At 32.6% G+C, this 12,461-nt stretch overlaps 1 protein-coding gene across 4 annotated transcripts in view; it reads right to left on the bottom strand.

Annotated features, from left to right (window-relative positions):
* The window catches only part of LOC106111359 (zinc finger protein rotund), a 133,028-nt gene that overhangs the window by 22,652 nt on the left and 97,915 nt on the right, over positions 1 to 12,461 (bottom strand). The window contains exons 1-2 of one of the 4 annotated variants that reach the window (XM_013293406.1): positions 8,370 to 8,851; positions 6,103 to 6,671 (exon numbers count right to left, since the gene is read on the bottom strand). The exons of 2 other annotated variants lie outside the window; for them this stretch is intronic. In XM_013293406.1, the coding sequence (XP_013148860.1) occupies positions 6,103 to 6,510 (408 nt within the window). In that variant the 5' untranslated portion in view covers positions 6,511 to 6,671; positions 8,370 to 8,851. Of the gene's footprint in view, positions 1 to 6,102; positions 6,672 to 8,369; positions 8,852 to 12,461 lie in introns of those variants that run through there. One more of the 4 variants, XM_013293405.1, reaches the window with a different exon arrangement.

Raw genomic sequence — 12,461 nt, 5'->3', positions numbered from 1 at the left:
TTTGATAGAAATCCGTCCAGTCTAAACGGCTACAAACTCTAACAAACATCCATCCATCCATCTAAACTTTCGCATTTATAATATTAGTAGGATTAGCAAGGATAAAATAGTGTAATATTTTTAAATCCTGGCAACCCTACGTTATCCGTTGACATTGACAATGGATGGTTTGAAAGAATGCGGCCTTGAGTTCGGTTTCTCGAGCGATGCCGAGCGCGGGCGTTTGCGCGGGAATTGAGATTGCGTTTTTTACTATTGATAGATTAGACTCGGACCATAGATAATGTAGAATATAAGTTGCTCAAACTTTAAATAAAAGGAAATCAAAGTTACGACACGATTGCATTATTTTTCTATAATACATATTTTTTTATATTGTTTAAAGTGTTATCTGTGTCAAATATTTATGTTACTTTTTACCAGAAATTAAATCAGAGAGTAAAGAGTTTTTATCCGTTAATAAACGCTGCTAAATTAACGTAAAACAATAATTATGTTGGGTTAAATGCCAGATTCAAAAAGCATTTATTTTAGAAATCACTCGTTAGGGAGGAGATTCCTGTGTAAAACCCTGACCATTGGTTGCTTGAGTCATCAGAATTCGCAGCCAGTGGTGTAATATTTTTAACATTTACTGTTAATAATGTAATTTATTACATGTAAAATAATAAAAATAAATGTATAAGAATATTTTAGTAAATGTATGTATTAATTTTTTACTCATTTATGTTCTTTGAAAATTAATCTTGCCTCTAAATTAAAACATATTACCGAAGTACAGTAAGTGTTTTTAGATTCAATGTTAATTTATCTCAAAATTAGTTCAGACACAAGATTTATTTACATTCGTTAAATTTGCATTGTACATATATTTGTTAAAATCAATTTATCAAGGAATTAATGGATTCGAGTACTGGCAACACTCACGATATTCAATGAATACAGATTAACAATACAGTGACAGTTTCTACTTAATACAAGTGAAGTATTTATTCAAGGTTTTGGAAATAGACAAATGCCGAAATTATATTGATTTTAGTGTTGTACCTTGATTGTTGTTTTAGTTGATTTAATACAAAATACAAGCTATAGCAGGTGATTTCGTCCGCGCGGTCTTAAATAAAATTTTGTATTAGTATGACAGTTATAAGTTTATATGTCCCAGACAGTAATATTTCTTTTCCAAAATTTTATTTAGATTCTTTTAGAAGTTTTGCTAAACCTACTATCGGTTAATCCATCCATCCATTTTTTATCTATAATGTTGGTTATATAATAACCCATATTTAAGTAACAATTACATAGAACTAGCCTTGGCCCGCGTCGCCATCTGTCTGGAATTATATAAAAACACAGTAAGTAGCCTATGTGTTACAGATTATCCTCTACATTCCTAGCAAATTTTATTGAGATCTGTTCAGCAGTTTGAACGCAAACTCTAACATCCATCCATCTAATCTTTCGCATTTATAATATTAGTAAGAAGATTACTATTAGTAAGATAATAAGAAGATACATTGGAAATCTACGGTTTATGTACTTCGACAAATGTTTTTCAATATCTCAGGTGATACAGAGAAATCGAATTCAAATATACATGTTCCATCACAATCGGGGCAGATTTAAATGTGCTTATAAATTTTGGAGGTTGTTTGCAGATTGAAAGTCAAATTTCGGGGCTGGTAAAAAATGTGTTATAGGTCACAATAACAATGTTCCCGAAACCCGAAAATATGGTTACATAATCCATGAAGTGACATACTTAGTTTTTTTCTTGTTTCGTGAGAAGTTTCTGGATCGTTTAATGATTTTTTAGTTGTTTATGGTTCGCACTGTTCAATTTAAGACCTGTTTTCACTATACAGTCGGCATTTTTAATAATTTGTGTTATTTTTTTTTTGTTAAAAAGCGATTTTTTTAAATTTTCATATTCTAGTTAAAAATATATAAAAATGTCAAACTAAGAGACATAAGACTGCTATAGACCTTTAGTTTTAACTAAAGAATTGAACTGTTAAGTTAAAATTCAACGTTAAAGGGTTTAAGTGTGGATTATAAAAAATCTACACTCAGACTTAACAATTAAAACATATTTAACTGCGGTAATACGCTATATATTTAATTATTAAACAAATAAGTGATTTACCTCGCTAACGTACCAGACAACGTAATCGATTGCATTTAGAAACACATATTGAATAAAATTGTAACAGAATCGTCTGGCCTTGATCGGCCATTCCTTGAATACGTGATAAGGAATTGTCACCGGTACAGCAAATACCTAATGTCAATACGCAAATTTTATACCAGACTAGTAACCGACATCAAATATCCTTCTGACATAATACTGATACATTTTTTTCCGTTTAACTTATTTATAGTTTATTAAACTACTAGCTTTTGACCACGACTAAGTCCGCGTGAAATTAAAAAACAAAGTAGCATGTGTTTTTGCAGACTATGGTCTATGTCTATGCCAAATTTCATCGCGATCCGTTTAGACGTTTAGGATACAAGTTCTCTCAAACATCCATCCGTGTTAACTTTGGCATTTATAATATTAGCAAGAAGTAAGATGTGTCTATTGTTTGTGGAATGTCCACAAAAACTCCTTTAGTGTCCCAAGTTAAGTAACTAGAGGCGTTTCCTTCATATATTTAGCTAAAGGGTTCGTTTGAAAAGGATCTTAACTAAAAAGAAATACGAATATTCTATGACATATATTTTATGAACATATTTTATTGACGATATAAAAAAAGAAATATTTGAAAACATTTTTTTTCATTGCTCAAGGCGTACTTTGATTGAAAAAATAAGTCAAGTATAAGTTAACAAAATTAAACCTTCATCTGTGTTGTTAGAATACAAAATTCCTTATCAAATCCCACAAGATTGATAACAAGATCAAGATTAATATCACCTTTAATCACAAGATGTCTCGAAACAAAGATATTAATGTAAATCGACTCCATATAAAATGAATTTAGCCTTTACGTCACTTTAGCATTAAGCATAGAACACACCGTATCTGTTTAATAAAAAACTACATAGCAAATAAAGGTTTCATCATCATCCTCTTTATTCTACTCCCGTAGTGTCAGCACAACAGGTTTTTGTCCTCCACATAACTCTATCATACGTCATCTCAGTCATCACTCCCTTTTTGATCATGTCACCTTTCACGCAATCCATCTCTTTCTAGGTCTACCGGTGTATCCTTCCACACTCATAACTAACGTTCTCCTTGCATATAAAGGTTATTAAATTGTAATTTGGCCTTTGAAAGAAAACAATCTAAAATTACAAAGATTTAATTGTCAATGTTGACAACAAACTCAAAAACTACTATCCCCTACTGTCAACTAAATGACTCAAAAACTACTAAATCGATCGATTTTTTGGTTTTATACATTCGCTGTTGAGTTGAAAATAAAAATAATTCTTGACTGTAAGTACGGAATATGTTAAAGTGCGTCGATTTTACATAATATTTTAATGTAGCTTATGTTATCAGGGGCCTTGTAACATTTCGGCGGTCTACCGGGTCACGCGGCAATCTTATCGGCATATATTTATTAATGGGCAAAGACGGCATATTGGTAAAATTTACATAGCGTCTTTAAATCGACGTGTACGTGAACGTAAATAAAATAAATAACGTTTGCGCGTGGAACTGTCGAAGTTGGGCATTAAGTCACTTAGAGCTTAGAACTTTATACTAAATCTCTTTTAAATGACTCCTTACAAAAGATTCCTAATTTTACTCTAGGGTAGTCGGACATGGGTCTTATAGAAGTTGTTATTAGTTTAAAAAATATGTAGTAACCTTTCACCCGCGACTCCGTACACGTGGAATTAAAAATCAAAAGTATGCCTATGTGTTCTTGCAGACTATTACCTACGTTTATACCAAATTTCATCAAGATCTGTTCAGCTATTTAAACTACAAACTCTAACAAACATCCATCCATCTAAACTTTCGCATTTATAATATTACAGTAAGATTTGTTTAGCAAAATGTAATAAGGAAAATGATAAATATTAAATCGCGAAGGACATGATTTATACCTATCTTATTTTCAATATTCTATAAAAGAAGTATGTTACAAATACACTTTAAAAAATGAACAAAACATTCGTATGATAGTTTTATAAAAGAAAAAATTGATGGATTAAAATCGACCAAAGAAACCATAGACTTAAAAACGTAGACGACGCATTAATTGTATGTTTATTCAAATTTTAAACAAGAATTGGGTATTGTTACTAAACATTTTGCATACTAATTTCTTCTAACTAGAAACAAAGGATTAAGTAAATCTAAATATTACGACTGACGTACGAATATGAATTTTTATTCAAATAACTCGCATTTATGAATAATAATCATAATAAATACAATGGTTACGATTTAAATGTGAACATATAATAAAATTAAATCTCACATAGTAATTAATATAACCAAGTAAATGCGAATTAACGGAGAGTAACGATGTATTAAGACAGATTCATATCGCTCCCGGAAGATGGCGTTAACGAAAAACGTCTCGGTAACTGTTAAATACGAGAGTGAACAAACAATAGGCGTCCTATACAACCTTTGTGCGACCTGTGCGCCTGACCTTGGATGCCAAGGCACATCCGCACTCATCAGGCGAAACGTTAGCAACTAAAGACTTTCGTTCAATACCAAATCACATACTACCCCTACTTTGTATTAATAGCTTTCGCCTGCGACTCCGTCCGCGTGGTATTAGAAAAAGTAACCTATGGGTTCTTCCTGTTCTTTAGATCTATGCCAAGTTTCATTAAGATTTTAGGCGATAACTCTAAGAAACATCCGTCCTTCGAAATTTTCGCATTTATATTAGTAAGATAAGATTCACTAGCTTTTAGAATTCGTCGTAAAATTAAAAATAAAATTGTTAAGATGACACTTCTGTTCTTCCAGACTAAGTTTTACACCTGTGATAAATTTCATCGAAATCTATTAAGTAGTTTTGGAGTTATGTAGTAAGAAATCTGAATATTTCTAAACTTTTGCAAAAGGAAATTTTTAGTTTAAATTGATTGACAGTTGTAAAGGTAATTTCTTCAATATGATGTATGTCATGGATGGATTATTACCTAATAAATAAAATGTGGTATATTTACTAAGTACAATATTAAATATTCCACTTAGTATTAACTGGTTTTAAATAAATTCTGGTTATAATAGCATATATGTCTAATAAGAAACATTTTACTGTAATGGAATGTCGTTTTTTTTCTTATAAGTATATTAAAGCGTGTCATAATTGGCACACTAGCGCCATTGAAGACACTGTCTACGGGGACAGAGGTAATTAAATCATACCTCTGGGTTTTTATCAATTTGTATAAAAGCATATTTCCATCCCTCTTAGGACCTGTCCCACCAAATCGTAAATCCCTTATCTGACAGTGATGTCATTTTTAAATTACCTGAGCCTCTATTCAGTCAGTGGTGGGACAGTCTAGTCTTTTAGAAATAACAGAGTCATGTTCCAACAAGTTTTCTCTAATGGAATTTCACAGTAACTTACATTATTAAGTCAAGTTTCAATTTAAAAATTAATCGAAGGACAAATAATACAGATAAAAGATTAATAGACAAGGAAGTAGACGCTGCGCAAATACTGTACTAATAAGTACTATTCAAAAGTCAACGCTGTGTTTGGCTGTACGAGTACTCTTGACTTTGAGGAAGAAAAATTGTAATTCAAATGAACAAGTATGTATCAACACGAAACGTATAAATATTAACATATATTGAGGACTTTTGCGGATATATGATACACGGAATAAAACGATATTTTAACAAGCTATAGTCTAACAAGGATATTTGACCCGATGTTATCGAGGTTACTTCTGTCTGAAAATATACAATTTCTTAGCATTGTAAAGTAACAAGACATGACAGTTATAGTACTAAAAGGAATTTATGCAGACGCTAGTCGACTATAAAAAAATATTTTGTTTTATGTTTACTAGGTCAGATATCCTTATAGGTTATTTTAATAATTGTTTCGATATATAAATAAAAATGTATACAAATAGATTTATTAAATAATTATATCTAACCTTTTCCTCTGGTATGCTTTGACCGCCGTTTTCTGACAATGGTGTTGAAGGAGCACTATATCCTTTCGGGCCATCGTCCTGAGGTGTCATTTGTCGATGAACATCATTCTCTTGGTCATTGTGAATTCTAATATCTTGAAGGCCATTTTTAAATTCGGACAATCGTAGTACTGATGGCTTGATCTCTGGTATATCATCAGGGTGTTCGTATCTTCTTAAGTCTGTTAAATTCGTCGCTAGATGTCTATGGTGGTCTAAAGGCGGCGGCACACCTATAGATCTTAAATGTTCTATACTTCTATGTATATGTGAGTAATTGTCTACGGGTATTTCAGCCATTAAAGGCGAGTTGTGATAATCTAATCCCCCGCCATCTGGTCGATAGTCGATCGTTCTTCCTTCCATCATCTTGTATGGATTATAATTAAAAATTCTATCTAAGTTATATAACAGTTTCGTATCTAATTGGTATTTGGCACTATCTTATAAAAATATTTTTTTTCTGTCTTATCCTCTTGGCAACTATTTTGTTTGTCATGGAATTTTCGAGATCCTTGATTTTCAATCTGCTGGAAGAAATACATTTTTTTAATTTACGTGTTTAAAAAATAGAATTAAACAAATGAATATTGAAAAATTAACATCGTAAATTGTTTGGACGTCTGTCGAAGTACAATCATGAAGACAAATTTTTAATTGATTAGTTGTTTGCTAATTTAAAACTAGATTTAGAGTGGGGAAAAAAACGATAGCGTTTTTGTCCGTTTTTTTGCGGTGTCGAAGCAGGTGACGAGTAGACGTAGGCTGTGTCAATGCTCCAGCCCGTAGCCCACATGCCGCGGAGCCCCCACTAGTCACGTACAGCCTCAACTAAATTATATTAACGATCCGTGCATAATTATAATACAGTCTACTGTTGGCCTAGGCTCTTTAATTCTATTAATATCAAGTTTTAAAACATAATTATGTAAATTTAAACAGAAAGAATCGTAACGCCTAAAGCATCTTGACTTGAAAAATGTATATTTTTTGCATTTTTTTAAAGTTTATTTGCTATGTTTTTAACAATTTTATTATTAAATCAAGGTCGTGTTTGGTTGAAAATGTTTTAAAATTATCTTTAAATTAGTTTAATCTCGGATATAAAATTAAATTATTAACAATATTAAGATACATATTAATATTTAAAGTCGTATTTTATTAAGTTTATTGATCTGGGATATCTTTGTCTGATAAAAAGGTAACATAGATGGTATCAAAGATAATCTAAATGAACTTTAAGTCACATTGTGACATCGAAACTCCGAAACGTTCTTTTAAAATTTGCGATCTCGGTTATTTTTAAATATCTTGATAATATAATATTTTGTCTCATTACATTTATGTTGCTGATTGTACTTTTGGAGCCAAGTGTACACTCCTGTCAAAGATAATAATTGCGCATACAGAATAGACAACAAATTTATGTTGCAGTTGCGGAACTACTTTTTCTTAAAAAATAAACCTTATTGTTTAACAAATAAGAGTAGTGGATGGTTTTAATGGTAGTAATTACAATAATTTAATTTGGCAATGGATAACTTGGACCTCACGAATGATTAACTTTAAGATATGTAATCGTCTACAGGTTTGAGGGAAGTCGGCGAGTAATTAGTTTCGTATCATGCTGGTCTTTGAGTTATGTATTTTAAATAAAAAAAATCTTTAAGATGTTTCAAAATTTTCCGAGTAACTTACTTATAAATATTAGAGAATCTTCATTTTAGAATAACATGTTTTTGCAATATTTTATTTAATTAATTATTATATTATTCATTTGCATATTCCTGATGAAAAAAAATTCCTTACAATATTTTTTTAAATTATGACGTAATGTCAAACAAGTTTATTTATTTCTTAAAATAATCAATTAATGTCGTGTTTAGGATATAAACTTCAAGTGTAAGGGGAGATTATGTAATTTAAAATTGTGCTGCAATAGGTATTGACAAACAAAGAGTTCAAAGATGCAAGGGCAAAAGTATAGAAACATTAAAAATAATCTTTTAAAACAAGCATCATCACGTACACTGCACGAAAATATTTCCGTATTTATAGTCTGGGCATAATTCAAGGTCGACTTTGACAGACGTCCGCCCAGTCGTCTCGCAATTACGACATTTATCTTCTAAGGGGGGAAACTTCGTAAAATATCCCCCTCCCAGAGTTACTCCTGCGCCTCTAACTCGTAGTCGTGACTTCAAATTAATAAAAAAAAATCAACATACCTGTCACTATCCGTTTATCTTCCAAATCACCAACTATATCACCATTAAAAATCACAGTTTGTTCCTATCTAAATGTCACTAAAATATATATCACATAACAAGGTAACACTAGGCGTCACAACACGTCCGGAAGGCAGTCCGCGGAGGATCCGCAAAAATGTCTCAAAAAATCCACGTGCTCCGTGAAAATAAACATTTAAAAAAGCCGGCGAGGAAAAAACACCGGAGCCGTACAGTTGACCCTGAGGTAAAATTATGAATGCCGGTCGTCGGTACTAGGATCCGAATTGCCAGATTTTTTTGTGCTCAATATTTTAGTGTGCTATATATTATAGTTGTGGGTATGACAGCACACGTGAGGGCGCCCCGTCCCTGTCGCACTCGCGCTCGCGTCTCGGCTGCAGCTCTTAGGAGTCCGCAAGACATGTGCCTCAAGACGCCGGCTCTGCTCAAGCCGAGAGGTGCCGGCCGCCGCTCGCGTCCACAATAATAATGCAATACAAAACGCTCGCGAGCCCGCCTTTAGAGCGACGCGGCAAAAACGAGACTGAAATTCAGATCTATAGTAGAAAAAGTGAACTACACCGAGCGAGGGGTACACTAACACATAAAATGAAAAAAATCACACGAACGCCGACATCGACAGCGGAGCTTAAAAAATCGGAGTGGGGGACATTCTTCTTCATTCTGTTGTAAAGCGCTGTCCCGCTCTGGCGGCGTGAGGCCACACGCACACATAGCAGCGGTGGTAAGGCGAAAAAAATGTGTACACATTTTTTTATTATTCACGATTTTTATGTGTGTAAGTGGGCTCGGTGCGAGCGAGACGGGCGCAGCGAATGCGCTCAGCCGGCGCGGGGGAGAGGGACAGCGCAAGTCGCCACGTGCTCGTCCCTCGGTATTAAATAATAATTAAAATGGCTACAAGACCGGCGATACGAGATATCGTTCGGTAGACGATTTTTTGGCCGAGCTTTTGCCTTTTTTGCTTGAGCTTTTTGCGGAATCGTCGAAAATGAGGTATCGTTCGAGGGACGCGTTGCGTCTTGGAAAAAATCGCGAACCGATTGACACATAACAAACGAAATACGCGCAGAAAAAGTCGCGCCGGGGAAAAAAAACCAAGGACGCCGCGCGAAAAAGAAGTTATTGATTAAAACAGGGCTGTCATTGACCAGACGTAAATGAGGGTGCCTAATGGTATGCACGCCGGATCCGGTGGGGAGCGATCTCGCTTCAACACACTTTTTTCTTAATTCTTCGCTGCAAAAAGTTAATCATGTCAATTAGGTAAAAAAGTATTTTGACACTTGATTCCAAAAAGAAATTTATTTTCAAAAATTGATACTTATAATAATTTCCGACAGCTTGTTTGGTAACTCGTTACATGTATCGCGACTGGTGTATACAAACTTACATACATATTGACTGATACATAAATATAAATATGTACCTCAACGCACTTTTAATAAGGATGTTGTCATTTCGTATAACTTAATATTATTGATTACCAGTACATTTATATAAAAAACAAAAACATAAATACAGATTTTTTGCTAAGTTATTTTTTTTATTTAGTTTATAATTTTTAAGCAATACGTATAACAAACAATTGATATGATAACATTTATGGACAATAACATAAATATGAATTCGTTAAATAGTAAAATAATATCAAGAACAAAGTCACGGGCTTTTGCTAACACGTATATGCATATATTTATAAACGCATCGTGAGTAACAATAAACTATAGAAACGGAGCAGATGTCCGTCTGTCCGCACACAGGGGTCCACTATTGTATGCATTGCTTTAACTAATTATTTAACATACGAAAACATCCACAAAATAATATAAGTCATATTAAAATAGATAACGTTGAAATCTTTTGATGGAAAATTTTATCGAATTAAAAGTTCTAAAGAAAGTTACCAATGTCGTTTAACTCTTTTTTAGTGAAATTATTGATTACAAAGCTTTTATCGGTTACTTTTTAATTTTTTTTTTTGTTGTGCATTTCTTGCTTTATTAATATTTTGGAATACAATTCATTGGAGATTAGGGTAATTGCAATGACGTATCTAAAATCTCATAAAACATATTCGGCACCTCAAAGTAACTTTCAGTTTATGAAATTGAAAACCTACGTCATTGTCCTGAGCCGGGTGCAATTTACTCGATAATTAAATTTTAAACAACTTAAATACTTCGCGTTCACTTAAAACTATTTAACGGAATTGTTGAAAAGTTTTCGGTGAGTTGAAATAACGAAACAAAAGAGGGTCGCCATAAAATCAAACGTAAATAAAACATAATAAAAACGGCGGCGCCTTAGAAACTTTCGGTTTTAACTTGAAAGTAATAAAACTATGAAAAAGACCGGGCTACCTATATAACTATAAAATTAATTTCAATAGCTCCCGGGTCATTTTTTAAATGTTTTCGACATTTGTTTTTAGTTATTGTTCCAACAAAACAAAACAAAAATAGTCCAAGGTCGCATGAAATGAAAATTCACGGCAATTACTAAAAAAAGTAAAAGTGGAGTATTGTTTGAGTTTTTATTCAATGACCATTGCATCCGTTTATTACTAAAACTAAAAATTCTTTTTAATGAAAACAACTTATGTAAAATTAGACCCTATATATTTATTGCATAAGGACTATTTTGTCTTTGGGGTATTAATTACAGCTTTTTGTAAAGTTGCCTTACTTGTGGTAAAGGATTTTGTAAAATGTGTTCATTACTAATTTGATTTGGATAATGTTTTACAAAGTGAGAGTCAAAAGGAAGTTAATATTCTAAGGAATTTAATTCTAGAAAAATGGCTGGATAAATATCATAGCTTAAATACTGGTACGTACTCGTATGTACTAAAAAAAAATTTATTCGTCTTTGTGTACTTTTTTCCTGTCTTTTATTACGATAAACACTGGTCGCTTACGTAAGGGTTTGACAATCGAATGAATAGGTTTTTTTTTCAATTCGGTACGATCACCTGTATTAGGTACGGAAGCAGGATGTCGATTGGTACGACGATTATTGCATTAGATTTTCGTTTTCATTCAAATGCGATCAGGTGGAGTTTTATGTAAATATTTTGAGGCAAGTGTTGAAAAAATGTCACAATGAAATTAAAGAACATATTTGTATTGTTGACTTCCGCAAGGTTCGATGCTATGATAAAATTCAAATTCTTTTTTTTTATTCATTTAGTATTCATATGTAAATTGTTTCCTATTTGGATTTAGTGAATTTAGGTACTGAATAGATGACTGAAAAACATTCCCTTTTTAATTCACAGCTTAAACAATATGATTTTTTGTCAAACCAGTAATTTGCTGTAAAAAATGCAAAAATCCTTGGACATGTTTTAAGGAATCAAGTCTAAGCTAACATCTCATGTAACAAAGTGTTTTTATTGGTATTGCGTATTTCCATTGGTATGCATCTGTTGGTATATTCTTATGTTATATTACATTACTAGCTCCCATCTAATTTCCTACGCTCCATCATCACAGAAACCTGTATTTTGGGAGACCGCCATTTTGATTTACACGAACTATCGCTCATCACTAAGATAATCACATCACTACGAGTATAACGATATAGATTGCATTTCATTTTTCATTACTGCACTTCATAGTAATGCTGTTTGATTTTGTAAGTACAAGCGAGCAATGTAATGTGATTGTAATTAAATGTACGTGTGTTGGACGATAAAAATGTTTCCTTTGGTATTAACGCGTGCAAGTGCCCGACCATCCATCACGCAAATGTTCGGAACCGGATTCTAGTTCGGAGCAAGTTTTAAGACTCAAAGCGATTTTGAATTACGTCTCGTCCAGCTGATTATATAAAAATAAGCCTAATGTTTGAATATAATTCTATTCTAGTGTAGTAATGTAAATAGAAATGCAATATTTTTTCGAATAATCTGTTTGCTTTATTTTGACCAGTTATCTATATCTATACTATTACAATAAAGCGTAAACACACACTTCTTTGTTGCCTAAGATGTCAACAATTACAGTATATTTTTGGAAAATTCTTATTTTAATAAAAAGCCCTACACTTACGTCACGCTTTAGG

This window comes from Papilio polytes, unplaced genomic scaffold (genome assembly GCF_000836215.1).
Source record: "Papilio polytes unplaced genomic scaffold, Ppol_1.0 DF824169.1, whole genome shotgun sequence".
NCBI lineage: Eukaryota > Metazoa > Arthropoda > Insecta > Lepidoptera > Papilionidae > Papilio > Papilio polytes.
The sequence above is the reverse complement of the archived record's forward strand: the minus strand, read 5'-3'. Positions and strand labels throughout refer to the sequence as shown.